We start from the raw sequence: 24128 nt of genomic DNA on the forward strand, positions 1-24128 counted from the left end.
AAAAAACGAGTAAGCAGTAAAAATGTTTGACGTATCAAAAATTGTCAATTTCCAAAACCCTACGTTCAAAATGTTCGCATTTTAGGTCACCTGGTGTATAGATTTAAAGAAATTGTTGCTGGATTAACTTGAAAAAATCTTTTGAGCTTTTAGTGTTTTATATTTTACGAATCTGAAAACGTCTTGAGTGCCGCAGTGTTTGGGTACCCATAGTGTATTATTTTGGGAGCCCATGGAGATTTTTTTTGTAAATTATTTAAAACAATTTTGAGAGACTTTGGTGTTCTATTTTTAGAAAATTCTGACATGACCTGTTTCTGAGTTAATTTAAAACAAGCTTGAGGTTCTAGGTATTCCTGTTTGGAAAAAATTTGAAAGTACTTTGGAGCCTGTAGTATCTTTCCTTATAATAATTTAATTAAATTTCTTACAGGACACATCATTTGCTGAACACAGTCTTATCTGTAAGGTACTAGCCCCGCCCACCTACCCTTTCTTCTCTTAAAGGGTACCTCAGTTGCCAAAATCAGTCTTATCATAGTAGGTACTAACCTCGCCCACCCACCCTCTGTTTTCTTAGAGGGTATGTCATTTGCCAAAATCAGTCTGATCTTAGCAGGTACTAGCCCCACCCGCCCGCCCTCTATATTTTTAGAGACTATCTCATTTGCCAAAATCAATGTTAACAGGTTCTAGAGGCACGCACCCACCCTCTCTTTTCTTAGAGGGTATGTCAACTGCCAAAATTGGGCTTATTTTAGCAGGCACTAGCCCCACCCACCCGCCCTCTCTTTTCTTAGAGGGTATTTCATTTGCCAAAATCAGTCTTATCTTAGCAGCTACTAGCCCCGCCCACTCAGCCTCACTTTTCTTAGAGGGTACAGTACTTCTGTTTTAATTTGTCCATGATATCGTAAAACTCATTCTCTCTTTTTTTCACCACTGATACTTTGCCTTATGCCGTGAGAAACAAGAACAACAAAGCGCTATATCATTTTAACTTAAGCGGATGTACGAGAGAGAAAACACATAGCTCAGCCTGTCGGAATGAAACCCAAATTTTGACAGAGGTTCTCAAACAGTTATATATTGTTGCTAGGTTTATAATAATTTATAATATACAACAAACAAAAAAAAGTGAGTAAAAGTTTTTAAAATAAGTAGTTCTGAAAATTAAACATAACACTAACTTAAAATTTACATTTCATCTGTTTCATTAAACATCTGTTTCTCATCTCAAGTTCCACAAAACAGTATTTCTTTGTTTGAAAAGTTCTGCTTTGTACGAACATTGCGGTAGATCTTTAGGACCGTCCCTAAAATGCTAGGCAATACGTACCATCTCAACCGCAATGAGAGAAAGTGAGACAAAAATAGTAACGTTTGAGAAGTATTACCTATGTGTTACGATTTTACAAGACTATGGAATTATTAAAACAGACAGACTGTATCTCATTTGCCAAAATCAGTCTTATCTTGCAGCTACTAGCCCCGCCCCCCCACCCTTTTTTCTCTTAAAGGGTATGTCATCTGCCAAAATTAGTTTTATCTTAGTACCGATGACTAAGTTTTACAAAAAATGATCAAAATTTGGAAACATCACAAGCTCGTAAATTAATTTTGTTATTATTTTGTTGGGACTCCTGAGACCCCCATACCTATAACGTACTGAAGAGCTAATGTGTCATTTTCCAGACACCCGGTATTGTAAGACTTGTAAGAGTAGATTTTGTAAATTTTGTTCATACGCAATTACGCATATATTAGTTACAACTACTAAGTAAAATTTTTAAATGATGTAATCAACCAGACAAATCTAAGCTTAAATGTACGGCAAGATTAAATAGGAGTCTGTTTTGTATTTATTAGGGCCAGTTCTGAATCAAACCTGTTAAAATTTAAAGGTTGTTAAAAAATAAACAGACAATCAGATTTACGAATTTAACTCGTTACTTTGGAAATTTGCAGTTTAACACGCTTTAAATACAGGGTACCACTTGCTAAGATAAGACTGACTTTGGCAAATGACATACCCTCTAAGAAACGAGAGGGTGGGTGGGCGGTACTAGTACCTTCCAAAATAAGATGGATTTAAATTATTATAAGAAAAAACACTCAAGACTTTTTCAGATTTGTAAAAAGTAAAACATTAAAAGTTCAAAAGATTTTTTCAAGTTCATCCAGTAACAAAACACCAAATTTAAATTTATCCGAAATTAAAACAGTCACTTTTCGGACAGAAAAACTGTCTCTAACCGAAATTAACTAAATATTCTCTTTTTCGAGTAGAATTCGTCTATAAATTCTTCCAACTCTTCTAAAATTCTATCGAAGTTTTGATTTCGTTCTGCAGTTCTAGCTCTACAAATAAATCAGAAGTCTATAATTTCAGATTTCTAGACATAATTCTTCTAGAATAATCTCGAACCAAATTAATTACGCTCCCTGTTCAATTTTAACCCTGAAGGCGAAATTCTTCTATATCTATATAAAAATAATGTTTTGCTTTATTTTGTGTGTGTGATTTGATGTTTGACATTTGACATTATACAACAACACAAAAGGAAAACTAAGCTCACCCACTCTGAATTTAATTGACATGAAAATTGAACTTTGTATTGTCGGTGATTAGATCTACGCTTAAATCTCATGTATCACCTTTTTTTTTCATCACTTATTTTATTGGTCATTGGTTTTTGAATTTCATTGGCTTATTTTATTTACTGTAAGAGATGAAAATTGAATTTTAGTTTATCAAATTGTCCAATTCTACCCTTAAAAGAAAATCAAAGTTCCCCCCCCCCCCACCCACCCTGTTTTCTTTGTGATAATTCATTTTATTGGTGGAATAGTGGATTTTATATTGAAAAACAAAGAAATTTAGACAAAAAAGGTAAAACTAACCCCACCCATCTCCGTTTTTGAATTTCATTGGCTTATTTATTTACTGAGATGAAAAGTTAATTTTATTTTGTCAAGTGGTCGAATCTACGAATAAGAAAAACCTTAAAATAGTCTCGCCCATCCAGATTTTTTTTATTACTGATTTTATTGGACAAAAATTGGATTTTATAATGAAAAATAGTGGAATCTAGACAATAAAAGTAAAACTATCCCACCCACCTCCGTTTTTGAATTTCATTGGTTTATTTTATTTCCTGAGATGAAAATTTAATTTTAGTTTATTAAATAGTCCACCCTGTATAACAAGTTTGATTCAGAATTGCCCCTATTGTCTAAGATGAATTTTTAAATTTTTTGTAAAATTTTCAGTGTTGTCCCAAAAATCTAGACGACGAAGGTAAAAAATAAAGGCAGATTTATAGACCAGAAGTAGGAGCGTATTATTTTGTAAACTTTAAAGAGAATTTTTGTAGACAAATTTTAAGAGACGTCATCAGATTATCAACATACAAATTTGGTTATTACTATTACAATACTACCCTAACTTACGCCCGACAAGCAATTCAAATGTTTTGCTTTTGTTTTTTTTTGTAATTGTTTGGACCTTCGAAATTTTTATTACTGCAGTCAAGTTGTAAACTTTATTAAGATATAAAAACTTAAGCACTCCAGTAACAATGGTGTTTTTTTATTACTCTTACAGACGGACTACTTTCTTAAATTAAACGTTTAATTAGCGTTGGTTTTACTAGGTACATAATCAAGTAACCTGCAAGGACTAACTAATAAATCTACGTCAAATACAGCCCAAAATTTTAATTAACACCCACGAAACATCTTCGGGTATTTTTGATCATGATTGTTGGAAACGCTGTTTATCTGGTTCCAATGTGGATGTTAAAATAACACTGCAAAAAGATGTGCGATCAATGCCGCGAAATTAATAACCTCTGTCATCACTCAGCTAAATTTATGCTAATGGAAATGTACTCATATCAAGCACATTTTTTATATGATAAATAATACAATGAATGACAGTACAAAAAATCATAACGTTTAACGAAATGTCGCATAATTCATTCCATTTTGGACAATCAAAAATAAAACCAGCACATGCCACATGACAAGATAACGGTAATCCCATAATTTACTTTGAAGCTATCCAAACAACGATTCATAACTATATGGCATTGTTTTCTACGTTTTATTTTTTCCTCTAGCTTTAAAAGGAAAGCTTGCGTTATGAAAAACATTGCTTCATCTTACTTGGAACAAAAACAATTAAACCTATCCAAAGCAGCATCCAAACAAGGATACACATTAAAACCCTGATGTCTCGAAACAGCGAATTTTCGCATCGTTCACCGAATATGATAATTATCCTTTTGTTCTTCGTATCCATATTATGTTTTTTTGCGTAAACCTAGCGTAAACAATTTTTTCGGGCTTGAGTATAAACCGCACAATTTAGCACGTTGTTGAATACAATAAATAGTCGAAAATTTGTAGTCATTATTTTACCACACTAATGAAAACAAATCTTTTTCATATAAATAAATAATGCATTAGTATTCCGTCACGATGACTCTGAGTGACGCACGCTTTTTGGAAACATTTTTGAAAAGCGATTTTTTTCCTTAAGTGTGTTTATCTTATCGGTTAATCGGGTCAATTTGCTTGAAAATGGGTTTGCTTATCGAGCCACGTCAATTATTTGTGAAACTTCAAACATCGAGTGCAAAGAAATCCGGATCTGTTGCATCTATTTACGTAAACGTTTTCGTGAAATTGTCGAGTGATTGTTATTGTTGGAAATGGGTTAAGATTGTGATGGAGGTTTTTGTTCTAGGAGGAGAAGAATGTAGTGGGAGGAGGCAGCGATGGGACGAAAAGATCAGATAACACACCCTTATTGGACTGCTTCATATCAACGGTAGGATTTAGGAGTAATTATAGATGTGTTTGTTTTGGTATTGTCAGGTGGTGGAAACGTGTTCCAATTATTCAAAGTCTATGCGCTATATATAATGTTGTTTAACGATTATTTTCCGCAATTTTTAATCACGTGATTTAATGGTGATATTATGTTGTTTGTCCGGTAGTTCTAGATTTCGAAACCGATAGAATGTAGAAGCAGTTTTCATGAACAAAGTCTACTACTCTATCTAGGGTACAGCGGCGCATTTCAAAACCAAAAACGAATGATTTTATTAAAATTAAAAGTCAAATGAAACAATCTGTGAAGGACAATCTATCTATAAATATTTAAATCATAAAATTGTGGAGTATTTCCGTTAGCATCATCCGTTAGAATCTTGTAAAATGGGGCAAAGGCCAAGATTTACAGAAACATTGCTTTTTCAAAGGTCGTGAAAATGTTTAAATCGTCTCAGTAAAAAAGAACTAGACACTAAAAAAACCATTTAGTGGTACTAATAAGTTTTTGCATTGACGTCATCAAATTTTCAGAGGGGATAATAAATAAATTTTAGTTCCATCCTATAACTGTTAAAATTTTATTTTATTTTGATTTTTTTAACTGGGTGGACACATTTTGGCTGCATATAATCGTAAGTACTTTCAAATAGCAGAGTATTCGATTCGGTAGTTCCTTACAAACCTTTTGGCTATCGCCTGGGAATTAAAAAATAAAATTGCCCACAAAGTTGAATGACCTGAAATTTCCGATTTTTGCGCGACTTCAGAGAACTGGAAACACTGGTTGCAGTTCTGCATACACCTGACAGACTTCGTCGCAGGAAAATCCCAAAAGAGGTAATCGCGGAAAGTGTGTTCACCGTGTACAATCACCATCAACTATTTATACTTTCAACAATTGGATGCTACCCAATTGAATCGATTACAATTGCTTAGGCATTTGACACGACAATCATTTTCATTTGCGTCACAACATTCTCTTGACCTTTTTACGGTGACCAAGCGCTCACGGTTTACCATACTATCGATTCTGCGAGATCTCAAATGGAAGACAACCCATTTGGTATTGCGATGACAAGCAAGTTATTTTTCTTTTCGAAGTGTTGATCCCGAAGATGCTCACATGCATCACAATTAGACCTGGCGCAATTATTAGCATAAATGTTGTTAATTAAAACGCTTATCGTTGTATTAATTGTTAATGTAAGAAATTACATGCCATTTAGTTACAGTAGAACGAAAAAGTAATTTGTATTTATTTTTCTTACGTCACGAGTTCCTGGTTTGCTTAATGTTTTTCTTGTGAAAGTCGTAATGAGGCGGTAAAAATGCGGCGTGTTATTGTTTTCCTGTGGTCGAGGAGGACGGTGCAAATAATAGGGAGGTTGTTTTTCGGTTGTTGGTGTTTAGCAACGTCGGAATTGATAATTTGTTGTAGACAGAGTATGGAATATGCCGAGAGAAAAATGTAACCTTGATAAATCAGCGAAATGTATTAATATTCACTTACTTGTACGTGGCTTAGCATTTAAATAACATGTTGCGGAATCGTGTGTGGTGTCTACTATTGTATCAATCTACGTAAATAAAAAAATAACAAGTAAATACACGGGTTACTACTTTAGGCGTTGTTGTTTATATTGGTGCTTTGTATTTTGCCTCCCGATTGATAGCTGTCATGAGCGTGATCCGTGTTACTTTAACCCAAATATTTTCGACTAAAGGTAAGCGTAATCGTTGAAAATTTGCGTAAGTTAAAATTCGTTGCACGGAAAGAAAAATTGCAAGTTCGCAAACGTTTTGCTGACTTTATTTTGGAGAACTTGTATGAAATTTTGTGACCATGGTTTGTTTTTTCGTACAAGACATTAACTTAGTTTGTTTCACAGAAGGACGTTTTGTTTTTGTGTTATTTTGACAACGTTTTTGTGTGTTATTTCGTCTTATTGGTGATATGTCTGTTAAGGTCACGAAGTTTTCCAGGTGCTATTATCTGGTGATCTTTCATTGTTAAAATGGTTGTTAATCTTTTCAGGTGATAAGAAGTAGTGACGAATTCGTAGAAATAGCTTGAAGTAGTTACCCCGAATTTGTTATTAACGATGGAGATAAGTAAATTTTTATTTTATCTCTTCAACTTTTCCTCTGACCAGAAGGTCACCAATTGTCTGTAATTCTTCGGATTTCTCGGTTTGTTGATCCTTTATCTAAAAAACAAATGTCAGTGTATTCTTTAGTGAAGAGACACCTGCATGATATCGGTGTAATTCATTATACGTAAAACCCGAAGGTCGTTATAAAGCATTTGAGGCGCCATGTTGCTGCGATTTGCTACCTGTAGTAAATGTAGGACATTCAAAAATAAGTAACGATTCCGGTTTTACATCAATTCCTCCTCAAAACGTCCATATTTATTTCTTGAATTGGGTTAGGGGCATTTCCTATTCTTTATATACACAGGAGTAGTTTATTGCGATTTTGAAAACTGAAGAACGTGCACTGGAAGGTTCAACTTACAGTTCTTTTATTTATGGATTAAAATTAAAATATTTCAGCATACCCAGACATTAAATAGAGGCCAAGCAAGATCTAAACCTATTTCAGGAACATGTTTTATATCAAAGAAAAACTCACATATTCACAGTTACACATCCAACGTACAACTTTGTGTTTCATAAATCTTTAAATATAAACCAGAACTCATAAGCGGAAACGATGATTTAAATGTAAACCGTTTTTAGGGTCAAGCTATTTAGTACCGTCTGCTTCGACCGAAACCGATTTATTTCAATTTGAGCTTTTTCGGGATCTTGTAAGCAGCAGGTACACTCACAATGTCGCTGTTATTATATCCACCATATGCAACGTCACTTCCACAAGCAACATATTGTGTTAGCTGTACCCTTTTGCACGGGTTATTAAACTCGTCGTTTCAAAGAAAGCACATTATTTGCTTTGATCTACTTATCACTTGCACATCCTGAATGAGATATTACTGATTCATCTTTGCGTAAACAAATTCATCTCATCTTTGTATGTAAACACCATCTATTATCGAGTCGTTTAATTACACATAACAGAAAGTGTATTTTCATGATAATAACATAAACAGGACTCTGGTCATTGGCAAATTGATAAGCGACCAGCTGACATGCAGTTGTATCAGTGCAACGAACGACGTAGTTGAACACCGAAGGTACGTTTTCTTGTCGTATATTTTTTAATTAGTGCCAACCACAACGCTAAACTAAGAACAATGGTCGATTAAACCTTGTGAAATAATTTTTTAATTCGTTTTCAGATGACACGGTGGGCCGTCTTTGTGATTATCGTATCGATAGTGTGCACCCACCATGTTACGGAAGCCATGGAATGTGCTATACCCCATGAGCAAAAAACCAGATTTTTTGACACTATCGAGCACTATCAAGGTAACAAGATACCGTTCAGTCCTTTACGAGGAAACTGGGAAGGCAGCAACGTTGAATTCACGTTCAACTCAATTGATAAACTTTCAAAAAACAATTTCATTTCTGAGGACTCCCACTCAATCATCTCGTTAAAGTTGAGCGGCAAACAAATTAAAGAAGTCCACGAAGGAGCGTTTATTTCGTTGACGTGTCTCCGACAACTCCACCTAGATCACAACAACATCACCACCAAACTGACAAGAAATGTTTTTCAGAACTTGGAAAAGTTAGAAGTTTTGGATTTAAGCTCCAACCGAATCGAAATTTTAAAAGATTTAACTTTTTCCGACTTACTAAATTTGCAGACTTTGAATCTTTCCAACAATCGCATTAAAACTGTGGAAGTCTTGGCTTTTACTAATCTCACACGTTTGGAGTATTTGAATTTAGGACGAAATTTTATCAGGACGGTTTTTGATGAGTTGTTCGAACCGGTTCCTAATTTGGGGACTTTGATTTTATCATGGAACAAACTCTGGGATGCATCACCTGAAAAATGGCACGGCTTGGGTAAATTGCAACATCTAGAACTAGCAGGAAATAGTCTCAACCGTTTTGACCCGAGTTACAACTTTTCGTTTTTCGCAGTGAAGAGTTTGAATTTAAGTTTTAATTCTCTGAGTATGTTGAATACGGTTGCTATTAGGAGACATTTGCCCCAACTGGAGGTGCTCGATTTGAATAATAATCCATGGTTTTGTAACGACTTGGAGGCGATAATTCGCGATTTGAATGATTCTAAAGTCAAATTTCCCTCCATGAATTTTTCAACTGTTAGCGTTCATGGGATTGCGTGTAGTGAAGTTTCGCGGTTTTCCTCTGTGGGTACGACAGAGGGCGTTACTGCGACCACGGTGAAAAATAATGTGACTTGGGTGAGCAAAGACGAGCTCGAACGGTACGTGGAGAGAAAGATCAAACACAGTAATGAGGGGTTAAATAACTCAATTCAGTCATTGCGAGCGTTCGCCATTTTTGCGTTTGCCCTACTTTGTGTTTTTATTGTGTTTGAAATTTTGTATAGAACTAATATTTGTGGAGTAATTATTAGTAAGTTGAAGGGCGGGAACGAGTTGTATGTCGATGATAACAATATCGAGAATTTTAGACTGCTACATAGATAATATTTTTTTCAATGTGATACTAATATAGAAACGATTTTGTAATTTTGTATAAGTGGAAATATAAGTACTAGAATTGTTATCTTTATTTTCCCCTTCGTGTGAATCAAGTTTGTGATATAACAGGCGTGGATTGTCAGAGATGAGATTTTTAATTTTCAAGGTCTACTACTCCGACCAGTGATTACGATAATTCTCTTTTTTGTGTTACAGTTTCTTTCCGGAGAGAAGCGCTCATCAAAAAGTAGAAGAAGCAAATTTAAAGAGAATCAAAAGGTAATTCAATTGTTGCACGCTTGTTTCACACAATTAGTCTGTAACAGTGACTAACATTCCGCGTTAGAGTTGGAAGAGTAAACGCATGATGGCGCCACTAACAAGAACGCCGATCACCAATCTATCAACACAGAAATTACTCGAAAAGTGAAATTTGCACCACACGCGACCGATTTCAACCAGACTGATGGTCATTTTTTCCGTAAAGTGCGTAAGCGACAGCGTCGCTCGATAATGACTTTTGATTATTTGTTATTGTACGTTTTTTCTCGCCAATTATTATTGTAAACATTGCACCCATACCTATTACCGTGTTTTGCACTTTTCAGCTAATTGTCCAAGATGTTTTCTCAATCACTCCGTACGATTAATTGCGCTGATGAGCGTCCGAGGGCGAAACCGGTCCATAGCTGTCACGCGTACGAATTGCCTTTATTATGAAAAAAGTACTTGAGTAGCTAGTGTAGTGACTCATGATCATGCGGCTTAATTTAATTACTTTTGTTACAATTCGGAATTCGGTGATTCAAGCGGCCTTCGATTTTTTCGCCTCGTTTTGTCGTTTTCGTAATTTTTGGCTTTTTGTTTTCGTGTTGTTTTCCTCCTCCACCTTGCGTGTTAATCTCCAGCCACGGAAGGTCTTCGGATTTGGAGCAGAAACCGACCATATCCAACTGTTAGGAACTCGGAGGTCATCATTGACGTCAATCGAGTGTCACGTGACACTTTTCGAAACCATTTTTTCTGCTCTCTCTCGGCTGCTACGAAAGCACGTACGTGCTGGAAATGAATAAAAGAATACCTTTGCTGGAGAGAGTCGATTTTTTTTTGGTTGATTCGGCTTTTTGTTGTTTTGAGGGAATAATTAGTTACTAGGCGAGTGACTATCACTTTTCATGTAGTTAATAATTTTGTGGTCGATGTGTATTATCGCTGTACAGTATTAGGTTTCCGTCCAAGCGATAAGATTTTATGGACAGAGGAAGATTTTTCGTTTTTTTTTTAATTGTCTGGTTCCAGTTCTGTCGTTTTTAATTGCGGGCTCAATTAGTCGCGTCAAACGGAAGCTTTTGATGGAGAATTTGTAGATGGTTGTAATTAAACCTGATGGTTGTATAAATCAGTTTTTGATTATTGGCACGTTTTTGTTAGTATCGTCACGTGTTGGGTTGTGACTTGTCAATAAAAATTAATACGATTCTGTTATTATTAATTGGCTCGAACGTGAACTTGGTTTGTCGTTGCTAAAACGTTATGAATTCGTATCATTAATAACAATAATTATGTGTATCGCGGTGTATTTTATTTTTTATTATATTTGACGCAACCGGCAATTAATCAATTTAGTTGTAATGAATTATTTAAAAGGATAATTAGTTTCGATGGGTGGGGAGGTATTATTTATGGCTGCGAGAAATTGTATGTTGGAATTTGAGGAATTTGCGGTATTTGCAGTTTAAATGTATTGTAAAGATTGTGGGACTTGGCGTGTAGCCTTGACTTACTCCAACGGTACATTAAAAAAAAGTTTTAATCGATTTTCGAAGACCAACATATAGAGCACACAATTTTGACAAATTAATGCACTTAAAAGATTCACTTAACACAGGCGTAAAAATCGTGGACATTTTTCGAAAGGTTCAGATATTCTACATTGTGAAGAAATTTTTGCAAACTTCAAAGGTTCTACATTTTTTAAAGTCAACATGTGTGATAGTACCTTGTAAAAATGACAGTTCAGTGAAGTTTTTAATCGTGTAAACATTTTGAAAATTCTTTAAGTGCTCGTGAAAATACCCGCAATGTGTAATAAGTATGAATCCGTGTTGAGTTTTGACCCTTGATAACCAGCTTTTTGGAAAAAAAAAAAAGTTGCACAAAAACATTTTGCAATTTAACTTTGAAACTGCAAAACCCAATGCTCTAAAGTCTTGCAAACGTTTTAAGGTTATCGTAGTCATGGTAAATTGTTAATCAAAATTTATTTATTTATTTATCCTCCCCTACAAAAATTGATGACGTCATCTTAAAATTTTGCCGAATAAATCCTCTCTGAAATGTGCTAAATATTATATGTATGCTTATGGTTAATCAATGCATTCATAGTTTTCAGAATTACTGATACAGGTGACTCAAAAAATTTTGGGAATACAGTAAAAAAAAATATAATTTTTCGAAAAATCTGTATTTATTGTATTATACTTCAAGAGCGAGGGAAATTCTGTCGAAATAACCTTCGATCAATTTTTCCACACAAGTCGACTATGTAATTAATTTGCCACTACGTCATTTGCTTAAAATTCTTGCATAGTATATGTGTTTTGTGTGGTAATAGCCTCCAACTAGTAGTTAACAGTACTAAAGTTTTAATTTTAAGACGCAGGTTTTCACAGCTGTGACTTTCACAATTTTTTTTTTGTTGGCAACAGTTCTAGTGTTAAATGTGAGTGCGTTTTGTGCTTTCGTAGAATACCCCCGCCAAAACTACTATTATTAAAACTAACATTATTATTCATAGCAGTAACGGTGTACGGGACAAACTGCAATGTGCATGCAGCAGTACAAATAGTGAGTAATTTTCGGCTGCGACTTCCTACTCGACTCAAATAAAAAATAGTAAAGGTTCATTTAACCGTTTGTCACATTCTCTACCAGTTGTAGGTAATTTTCGAACTCACGCAATTCCACAAATGACGACAGATAGCATCCAAGGAGTGTGGCGTTTTAGGTAAAACATATGATGATTCTGCAACCTTGAAATTTCTGAATGGTCGCGTGATTATTTAAAAGAAAAACGTCAGAGATACAAATTTGAAAACCTTTCAGTGATCGGTGGATACCAAAATGCTCTTTAACGAATACCTGTGTCGTAAGCAGCTACTTCCTGTCTTACAATTCAGTATACGTCGCACGCAATCGGGCGAATATTCATTCTTTCTAGAATCAACAGTTTCCATTGAAGTGACGAAGGGGGAATTTTTTTGCGTGCGCTAGACTAACTGTGAGTAGGACGCGATTGTCATCAATTAATGTGGCAACATTTGATTTATAGAAATCTAAAAATATCAGTTTTTTTCATAATCATAGGTTTTTCCACGATTTTTCAACAATGTAACTACTAAAGCCGAAAAAACTGTTTCACTGCAAACTTTGTACATGAATTGCCGCCAGAAAGTGAGCTAGAACCCCCACTACATCACCATTGGCGTCTTATTTTCTAATATAAATAAATTATGTCTGATCTCCGACGTCATTGTGCATTTTATCTCAAATAAAAAACACCAACATTGTTTTTTTCCCTTTTCAAAATTATGTTTAAAAGTCTGGCAGATTTGTTTAATTAATATCCCTAATCACCGTATTTATATGTAAAGTGTTTATTTAGTTATTTATGCGTTTTTTTATAATATTTGACGCAACCGTGTAACGACCTAAAAATGCAAATATGTAGTAGCCAATTAAAAATATGTAAGTACGAACGTGTCTAGCGCTAGGTGTACCGCAAGGGTCCTCCTTCCGGCCTACATTTTTGTCGCTCATTCATAAGTCCTTTGATTCATGAGTTCCGATCGTTCGCTTTATTTCACCATAAATTATTAGAAATCCTTCCGACCGTTGACTTGAATTGACGTCAGCCGTTCATCCATAGTCGATGCACTGAACTCGATATACAAAGACTACAAATCAATCAATCCCCGACATTTACACACAAATCACAGACATCCACGAAATTCATCATCCATCGGCATCAACACATCGATATGGCGTTATGGTTCCTGGGAAGAGAGACATAATGGTTCGGCGAAACCGTCCAATTAAAAATTCAATTTTTCTCGTTTAATGGTTTGTTTTATGGCTGGAGACAGACGAGGCGTTATGTAATATGGTTCGAAAAGCGGGGGAAAGTGTCTTTATTACCTCTATATCAAAGTGATTGCGTTTTCCGTTCCGATAATGGAAATGGAAGGTTTTTCGTTGAAAATTTCCATTTCCATACTAGGTTCATTGTATTGCAGGACGGCGGCGCTATCGATGACTTTGACGTACTTCGTGTCTAAAAATAAATCGTGCATTTAAAAGCGAATATAATATCGACATATAAATAAAACACATTGTTTGATATTCGGGTCTAACGTCAAGAGTCATGTTGTCATTCCCTTGGGAATGGGGTCGACTAGGGAGTTGAGGTTTTTGTAAATCACCGATTTATCGAAGCACATCTGTCGAAAACACCATAAATAAAATTTGTTTAATTATGTGTAAACCAGTAGGAGGTATTATCGCCGACGTAATTTATCGCACCACTTAATTCGAAATTATGGTTAATAAATATTAAATGTAGTAAAATTTATCTGCAACCAGAACACGTTTCGTTCATTCGGGTTTTTTTTCTCTATTTCTTTATCTTTTTAATTATTGTTTGTGAGGATTGTCTTGTTTGTTGTTTGTCTAATGCGAGCTGAGTGTTTTCTCACCTGCTCCGACATATGCTGTGTGTACTTTGATCGAGTTGACTTTTTGTAAATATAAACAACTCCGTGATTGCAGTACCAACTGCTTTGGGAAAATATTGACTCAATTTTTGCTGAAATCAAGTTTTTCTAATTTTAGATGTTTCCATAAGGATTTGAGGCAACCTTTTTTTAGATTTATCTAAATAGCGCACATATTTAATTTAATATTTAAACAAAATGAAAATTGTAATGTTATTATTACGTCATTATTAAATCCTCCTGATCCAAATTTGAAATACCCAATTCGAGGAAAAAATTGCCACCTTGTGTATTTGTGAGCCCTTGAAAAAAAAGTGAAATTAAGAAATAGTTCTGTAGGGAAACTAGGATCTACTTTTTCACCTTCTAGAAGTTGTGAAATGTCGAGAAAATATATATTATATTGGCCATTCTTCAGATCACCCTATTACAGTGCAGTGGAGAAGTAAAATTACAGTAATTTTAATAATTCACATTGCAAAGTATGCTTTTCTTATACAAAATTTAATTAAGTCTTTTTATTTTGAGATGACTAAATTTTTGAATAAGACGAATAATAAATTTTAGTTAATATTTTAGTGTTATTTTAAAATGTTATCATAGACAAATTGTTGTCGGTAGTTTACTGCTTTAGAATAATCTTAAATTATACTAAAAAGTCAAAGTAATCGTTTCAGAGTTTTTGTTTTATAAATTTCAAACGTTTTTAACTTAGCATTAGGCAGAAAAGCGAAGTTTTTATTCATTACTTCATTCAATAAATCCTCCTGATCCAAATTTGCAGAAAAAATTGTCGTCTTGTGTATTTGTGAGCCCTTGAAACAAAATTGTAAAATAAAAATTTTGCAAGGACACGTATATCAACTTGGATTGGTGCAGCGTAATATTAAAAATAACAGTATTGTATTCCCAAAATTTTCTGGGAAAATGGAGTGACCCGTCCAATAAAATAAATTGACACATTCATTAATTTTTTTAGCCAACTGTATAAGCAAATCTAAAAAATATGAACGCAATGATATATCACAAGTAAAAACTCATCATATTTTGCACATTTCGGGTAGATTAGGAATTGAACTCGTTACTATGGAAATTTACAATTGAACACATTTAAATTTTACAAGTTTTTACAAGATTAATAAAGGCAAAATCAGTTTTATCTTAACAGGCCCGCCCACCCGCCCTCTATTTTCCCAGAGATGTCATTTGCCAAAATCAGTCTTGTCTTATCAAGTACTAGCCCCGCCCACACATCCCTATTTTCTCGGAGGATATGTCATTTGTCAAAATAAGACTTATGTTAGCGATTACTAGCCCCGCCCACCCGCGCTTTATTTTCTCAGAGGGTAGTACTTGCTAAGATAAGTCTTATTTTGGCAAATGACATATCCTCTGAGAAAATAGAGGGCGCATGGGCGGGGCTAGCACTTGCTAAGATAAGACTGATTTTGCTCCTATTAAACTTCTAAAAACTTGTTCAATTTAAAAGGTGTTAAATTGCATATTTCCCTAGTAACGAGTCAAATTCCTAAATCTGATATTTATTTTTTAACAACTCAGTCATTAATTTTTCCGAGACACCCTGTATAAGAAAATTTAAAAAATATTAATTATAATAATAAATCGTAAGTATAGTATAGACTATAGACATAAGTATAGACTCATCGTATTTTGCACATTTAAGAAGAATATATTCAGCAATATTTTGACGTGACGTCATCAGTTTTTGAGGGGGGATGAGCAAATACATTTTGATAAATAATTTACCATGCTTGTGATAACTTTAAATATCTCCAAGATTTCAAAGGATTCGGTTTTGCAGTTCTCGATTAAATCAATAAAATAAATGAGTCGGCCGACGGACTCGGACTTCGCTTACGCTCGGGAAGTAAAAAGTAGTACTGTGTGGAAACTAGTATTCAAATACACCTTATTACAGTGCAGTACAGAAATAAAATTACAGATTATCATTGAAAATTGTTTTGCTTATGCAAAATTTAATTAACTTGATGTTATTTTGAAATGACGTCACACAATTTTTGAAGGAGACGAATAATAAATTGTATTTCTAGTTCATATGCTTTTACGAGTCTTTGAATATATGCGTCCTACTAAAATTTCCATGTATGTATCTGAGATAAAATGAAGAATTTCATAGTTCAAACGCATTTTTTCAAGATAACACCACAACCCGTTTACGGAAAGTTAAAAATAGAATTGTATTAGTTTAAGATGTCTAGACAAATTTTTGGTGGTAGTTTACTGTCTTCAGGATAATCTTAAACTACACTAAAAAAGTCAAAGTAATCGCTTCAGGGTTTTTGTTTGACAATCCAATTCGAAAATTCTTAACCAATACAATGGCAGAATTGTTTGAAATTTGTCCAATGGCATTCACCGAAAAAATTTTTCAGTGAAAAAACATTCTTCTGTCAGGCAACAACACTGTTTTTCAGCGAAATAAATTATGTCAAATTAATTTGTCAAACTTGTCAAATGAACTTTAATAAAAAAATGATAATACAAATTACTTTTCTGTTGGCGTTAAAGTCATAATCTTCCAAAATACTGGCCCTCGTTCATTTCGACTGCTTTATTTAGAGAAAACTTGCGTATTTCACAAAATTTTGTAAACTGCCTTCAAAGTGAATCTTGCGTTCTTGCAGTGTTTCGGCACTGACTTTCTTTCACTGCATTTCGAATTTCAAACACAGTCTTGTTACCAAATCTTGCTCCCATAATTAAGAAAATCAACCAGCAGCACACACAAAACTTGATGTTTAGAAATTTAGTTACGTTTTGCCTTATTGTTTTGTTACTATTTAGACTAGGTAGGTATGGTTACTCAACTACTACGCTAACTATAAATTATGTGAATTATTGTCTGTAAAAAGTAAATAAAAATTTTCTCTTTGGATTGTCAAGCCGAATATAACTCGTGATCTGATTTTTTCTGCAAAATTTGTGTGAAAATTAACTCGTAGCTGTTGCTTTTGGAAAATCACACTCGTCTCCTTCGTCGACTCGTGTGATTTTCGTCGCAACAGCTACTCGGTAATTTGTGTCACAAATTTTGTCCGAAAAAATCAGACCACTTGTTATATTATATTTGATAAATTTCAAAAGTTTTAAAAAAGCACTTGGCACGAAAACGATTCATTCAATGGCTAATAATCGGATCATCAAGATCATAATTTTTTTTAGTTCCGGCTTCCACTATCCGTCCATCTGTTTTGCGTACTTGTTAATATTCCTGTACACAGAAAATTGTGTATAATAAAATTTAATTGTTAAGTAAACAAAAATTGGCGCTATTTAATTGGCTGTCGAATAAAAGTATTTCATAAACTAACGAATGAAATCGTAGTTAATTTAGGTTAACTACTTCCTGCGCGATAAAAAAGAGGAAGAGCATTGACGTAGGCTTTAGATAAACGATACATATTTTGAAAGAACATTAGTTACATATAATACTCTCTTACACGCTTGGTGATTAAACCAAAAATTATAGTATACATTAACCTTAATGGTGAGGACACTAGAATGACTTTGTACTCAGTGCCCATAAATTATTCTCATAACTTACCAAAAACTGAGGGGTTGTTTATATATTTGTGTAACTTATTCGACAGTTTATTTTCCTTCTTGTTGTATGACTATCAAACCAAGAATAATCGTCGCGTCATAATTTTTACGTGCACGCAGTCGTTCATTTCGGCTTGTTGCCACAAGAAATAAAAAATTACATCCGGAAGTTGTCTAAAAGCCGTAATTACACCGTTTATTATTAGAGGAATATAATAACAAAGCCGCAGATTATAATAAACTGGAGGGACCTGTTTTTCACCAATAAACGAAAACAGTCCTCAATCAAACTTTATTAATAGAAAAATTGAGCCCCCAGCTATAATTCTTTTAATCCCTTTTCGACAAAATATTTACTCTATAACCAACACCCAGCGAACTTAGCGTCCCATTCCGTAATTTATACAATTTCATGCATAATTGGGACGCCCTAACCAGCGAGTCATCGCATCGCCGAGAGAGAAAGCTTTGCATTGACGTCAATGGCTACCAGTGGCTCACGTTTCCACCTAGGCCGGCAAGCAGTTTCTGATTTTCAGTCTGCTTACACAACGATAAAAACGCTTAGGATTGCGGATTTTTTCGAGTGCGACGAATGCGAAAAGGCAAAATGAGCCGCAAAGTGAAAGAAAAGTAGTTTACCATCCCTCCAGTGCGACGTGCCGCTCTTTGCTTCTTCGACCGAAGGCTTATTTGTTTGTGTCTTCGTCCCGCAATGTGATGGTGTGTCGGTGCGAGTTTGGTGACTCTGCGACGGGGTAAAATGGACCAAATACTCTCGATTTTGGCGTTTTCCGGAAGTCTCAAGGTAAATGGCGCAGTTGCGGGAGCAGCGAGCTGCTTATCGGTTCTTGCCATCGCGGCGCGATTTTCGATTTTTTTTCTCGGAGTGTTTACCTGCCGATAAACAATGCATTAGTCGATTGCGAATGTTGTTTCAGTTTGGTCAACGTGTTTTTGTATTTTTACACGCGGTTGATTTTTTTTTCTGTTTGCTTAGATCAAGCTGGTCGCCGGTTGACGTCAATGAGGAGTTTTTATACGACGAGAACATTTTCTAAATGCCAAATGGGCAAGTTTTGGCTTGAGTGTCTCGGTTTTTTGTAGGCGAGATTTTACACTCATGGTTTTTTACGTTAATGCTAAAACATTAATTGCAATATGTTGCTTGAAATTGACGTGAAATTACAAATTCAGATTGTGTTTATACAGGATTTGAAATGGTGTTAAAATAAATGGACATTTTTAATGGTTGTAAGGTTGAAATAAGTTACGCTTGGATTGGTTGTTTAATGAATGTTTTGCGATTGCAACTCTTGTTTATATACCGGGTGGGCAATATGAGCAACTGTTTCTATTTGTGTACGATTTTTAATGAAAAGTAAAAGTCTGTAAAAACTGAGCCGAGCTTGCAAAGTAATACGAAAGTAAAAGTTTAAAAGATACTATACATAATATATACACTGAAAAAAGTTGCAAAAGTTTATAATGACGCAAAAGTTACTATAAACTGTTGCAAACTTTGACGCAAAAGTTATAAAATGTAGGTAAAATCGTGACCATGAAAATTTAATGGTTAACATGTTTTTAACACGCTGTTATAGGGCATGTAGTTGATAAGTTAGTTTCGTTTAAATGATAAAGTATTTCACCGATAAGTTGCATAAACAATTATTATAAAATTATCAATAATAAGCCTTTATTATTCATATGCACGTATCTAGTTTTTTTTTTTAAACTCAATTTCTACATAAGGTGAAATCATGTTCAAGTAAAATTTTTGTGAATATTTGTTTTTATTATTATTGTCTACTAAGGTTATAAGTTTAAAAATATAAAGCTATAGTTTCAAAAAATGGTAAACTCTCACGTTTTTATAACTCGTTTTCGGCTTGTTTCATTTACATTTGGGTTGATTTGACGTCACTAGGATGAATCGCCGCTGGCTACAATCAGGTTATGTTGAGAGTTGAATATTAATTTTTTTAATGCAGAGTTGTGATTTTGGATCGATAATACAAACATTTGGACATTTTGCGCCCTTCTTAGTAAAAAACTATGGTTTACTTTGATTTTTTTTACAATGTTCGATCCGAAGACTGACACTAGAACTTGATTAAAAGAAAATTTGAGTTAGCCTCTAGGGAGTCTAGGGTGTGAAAAAGTAGATCTTCTATTTCTATCTATCGACTGTTGCCGATTTTATTAGATAGGTGATCTCAGATTTTTTTAACTCTTCTGTTTCATTTCAACAGTTTTATTTTACGACCATCTACAGGTTAACAAATCGACGACTGACAGAGCAAATAAATACTGTTAAAAATAACGATTTGTTTAAAAATTGTATTTATGCCAATTTAAATAGGTCATAAATTAAATACATCCAAGGTAACGCGTCGATTAAGAAGAAAAGATAATCGTGGTTAGAATTACCTCACGGATTGTTGTAGTTTCTGTTTTTTAATATATTTTCAAGTTATTTGAACGTTCGTTTGAAATGAAACATCCTGTACATTGTCCTAACCTCGGTGGGATTTACCGCAAAATATATTTATTTTAACTGGAAACTGACATTAAAAACAAAAATAAAGCTAATCTGTTCTCCGAAATGAGATACAAAGGTTTTCCTCGCCTGTCGTCAAACTACCGTAACTGCGTTTTATTATTCAAACTGGTTATGCAACCAACAATATACGTGCTCGCCCAATTCATTTTAATTAAATTAATTTAAACAATGAAATTCGTCTCTTGTTCCAGTTCCATAATGTCTCTATAACAATTGAATGCTGCATCACTGGCGGTCAATAATGTCGCTGTTGTATTGAATATTAAATGAAATTTAGGGAATTATTACAGTAGTTAACAATATGTTGTTACTAAACCATTTGTGAACTTGGAAAAATTTTAACAAATCGCTTTTTACTTCCTGGTTTTTGTTTCTGTCCTGCATACAATTTTTAGCAGGATTTAATTTAGTTTTAAAATTCGTGATTGATAATTCTGAATTAATTAAATTTGGCTAAATTCTGTATATTTTCTGTATTCGGAATTTAATTAATTGTCATTTCTAAGAATTTTTTGTAAATTATCATATAAAAATTTTATAATGTTGGTGATTAAAATATCTTTCTAATTAAAAACATCTTCTGATTTAACAGTATATTATGTAACAAGGTTTATAATCGCCACGAGTTTATTTAAGCCAGTGTTTAAAAAACGAGTGCTTTTTCTTCCACTTCAAATTAAAACCGTAATAATTATCGAAACTCTGAATTCTATTACCCTACAAAAAAATTAAATACTAGCAACATGAATATCATAAAGTTTTTGTTAAGCTATTACTTTTACCAAGATTATCGTTTAAGGGCAGTAATAGCAGACTCATGGAAAAAAGTGCATTTATTTAACACATCATTTTTTCTTAAGATTAATTTTTGTGGTCTATAAATTTGGAGGTATTTTGTGACCAACTCTTTAAAATGATTTTAGGCCGTTTCAGGAAATGGAAATTTGTATTGATTTTAATCGATTCTGGGCGATTTTTCGACGATTTTTACATGTTCCCAATTGGTCTGGTCAAGGAGTTGCATATTTATTATCTACTTCTTACTAATAACGCCAATTACGAATCGAATAATAAGCCATTAAATTTTGCGGTTGTCATCATGTGGGGTCCTTGTCATTCAAAGTCACTCAATTCTATTCATTTTTATGAATCATTTTATCACGATTCTCTCAACAGATCGCAAATCGAATCGGCAACGGTTTGTTGTAGTACGCTGTCACAGTTTTATGTATCGCTATGTTTAGGTATTTGTTTATAAATAGCACGAGTCTTTGAAGTCGGACCTCAAAGTGCCATCGATCTTGTAAACTACTAAGTTTACGTGAAGTTACGGCAATGTAAAAAGGCCATCTGCACCATTAATGCCGAAAAAAAGTAAACCGAAATTTGTAGTGTTTGGAATTTGGGGAATTTTAATGGAGTCGACAGACGGATTCGCGCGGAAACCCGAGACGATAGCGCGAGGGCTATTTTTCCCTAACTTATATTATACAAAATATTTAGTTTATTTGATTTATAGTTGTATAATTGTTGCACGTGTCCATTTATGGCCAGTGGCTGCGAAAACTCCCGCAATTAACCCATACTGTTCTTCGCGTATGCTTCGTCTCACGTAGACAGAAAAACACCTTGACTCATTTCATTTCCCGAATCCTTTATTTCCAACTCGAAATTCCCGTCGGTAAAAACAGTAGCTGTGTTTATCTTCTGAGAATCTTTTCGTTTACTACCGCTACGACACTCAAATGTTTATTTTCTTATTGCTTGTAATTGTGTTTGAACGTCGCGTGGTCTACAAAAACCTCGAGATGTTTCTGACGAGTGAGCTTTCCGTTTAAGTAAGCAAACAGATTTCCGACAAAACATGCATTTTCTAGAATCGAATGAATGAAAATGTCATGATTTTCGATCAGCGTCTAACCATTGTTGTGTTGACGTCAATTTAACCGCAGACTTGCCGGAAAACAGGTCGAGGGTGTTCCGGTGAGGTGATAATTGCCTCAAGCTGACAATCGGCGGTTTTTTCAGGTTATCAGTTTACACTGGCCGAAGCGATAGCACAAGTCTTGAGATAATGTTTCGCATAAATATTTACCGGTTTTATTGACAGAAATTATTGTTTTAGACATTGTCATCGGTGACAAGGCGGGTTTACAACTAACGATTGTTCATCCGCAGGATTTTCCTGCCATTAGTGAACAAATTAAAGGGTACATGTAGAATCATCAAGTGTGAAGTCTGTTTATTCATTCGATTAATGATTAATTGTTGTGCGGTTTTACACACAATGAAATGTGTTTTCCAGAATGTAGGTAACACTGGGTCAATGTCTCTACAGGTGGAGTATCCGATTTTTTTTCGCATTCGGAGAAGAGGTTAAGTTGAAAGTCCGACCAGACGATGCGGTTTTTCTGTTTAACTTTTCCAATGATGCAACCGATCGATTAATTTTGCTACTTGAATGTTCGTTTACTTTGGGAATTTCAAGCATTTTATTGTTTATTTTTCTGATTTATTCGCGAATCGCACTGTCGTTTTCGTTGCGTTTATTTTTGGTTAGAAATTGGGTGAGTCATGTGCGAGGTCCTGGCCACCGACATTCCTTCTTTCTGAGTCAAGGAACCACAGACAGAAAACAAGAAAAATTAGGACCTAACTTACACACTATAGATATTTAAAGCTGAGCTTAATGAGTTTATTTACTTCACGAATTCCAAAAATAGCTGTGATTTAAATGGTTTCTATAAATGATTATAGGGTCGCAGTAGGTGATGTAAACGTGCCGCCTCTCAGATTTGAAATGTACCAAATGCCGAAGGACGCACGACAAAGACCGCACGCATCTGTATAACTGGTTGCCTAAATGCTTCATATCTTTAAAAAAATAAAACTTATTCATTACAATAAAATGAAACAAATTTATTGCGGTTAAATATCACAGTAAATATTGAAAATGTTCACCGTTTTGTTCAAATCACATGTTCACTCTCTTTTTAATTTCAAAAATGTTCTGTAACATCCTTTCATCAACGTTTTGGACCCATTGTTCAATTTCATCTTCAGGAAATTTTGTCAAAGATGTTTGCAGATTCTGCTCAAGTTGTCCCAAACATTCCCAAATTGTCAACAACTTCCTCACATACTGGAGGTTTCCAACCAGATTTTCTGTTGGTTACATCTCTAATGTGAGCCTCTAACGATGTTTCTTGATTTCTTAAATGACGATATTTGGCCAGAATGTCTTGCTTATAAGCAGTTACAGAATACACTTACTCTTCGTTTACGAAGTCCCATTACGATAACAAGACATGACAATGAAAATGTCATGTTCAACAGAATAAGCTATTTTCAGTCTTCGCTTCCTAGCACAAAAAATTTTCGTACGCAACCACCAAGAGTTTTGAGCTTGGATCAACGACAATTACTGTAATTCACAATTGAAAAACGTTAAAACAATAAAAACGATGACTTCGATTGACAGGTTACAAGTGACATAAATGACAAGTGAGAACTGTCATAGTGAGGCATAATTTGAGCGAAGCGGGATTTTTGAAATCCATGGCCAACTACGCCCTTAGAATCTATACTTATATAATAAAGCTGAAGCTTTTGTTTATTTGAACACGCATATCTCAGAAACTACTGGTTCAAATTCAAAAAATCTTTTTGTGATGGATAGTCCATGTATCATATCTACATATAGGCTATATAACATCACGCTACGATCATTAGGAGCCAAGTAGCAATGAAAAATTCGGAAAAACGGGAAAATTAT

The 24128-nt window shown here is 34.4% G+C and overlaps 1 protein-coding gene and 1 long non-coding RNA gene across 7 annotated transcripts in view; one reads left to right on the forward strand and one right to left on the reverse strand.

The window, feature by feature from the left end:
* The window catches only part of LOC135139494 (inositol-trisphosphate 3-kinase homolog), a 60746-nt gene that overhangs the window by 4267 nt on the left and 32351 nt on the right, over window positions 1-24128 (forward strand). For 2 of the 6 annotated variants that reach the window (XM_064069801.1, XM_064069767.1), the window contains exon 2: window positions 4754-4837. In XM_064069801.1, coding sequence (XP_063925871.1) covers window positions 4754-4837 — 84 coding nt within the window. Of the gene's footprint in view, window positions 1-4753; window positions 4838-7791; window positions 8039-8143; window positions 9516-9646; window positions 9710-18438; window positions 18596-24128 lie in introns of those variants that run through there. The other 4 variants (XM_064069754.1, XM_064069760.1, XM_064069775.1 and 1 more) reach the window with 4 other exon arrangements.
* LOC135139534 (uncharacterized) lies at window positions 5498-7801 on the reverse strand. Its single transcript, XR_010282169.1, has 3 exons — window positions 7403-7801; window positions 7178-7341; window positions 5498-7049 (listed from the first exon to the last, which is right to left on the reverse strand). It is a non-coding gene; the product is annotated as an uncharacterized LOC135139534 (long non-coding RNA).

The sequence above is a fragment of the Zophobas morio genome, unplaced genomic scaffold (assembly GCF_036711695.1).
Source record: "Zophobas morio isolate AGI-343-1 ecotype UQ-CSIRO unplaced genomic scaffold, CSIRO_AGI_Zmor_V1 ptg000004l, whole genome shotgun sequence".
NCBI classification, from domain to species: domain Eukaryota; kingdom Metazoa; phylum Arthropoda; class Insecta; order Coleoptera; family Tenebrionidae; genus Zophobas; species Zophobas morio.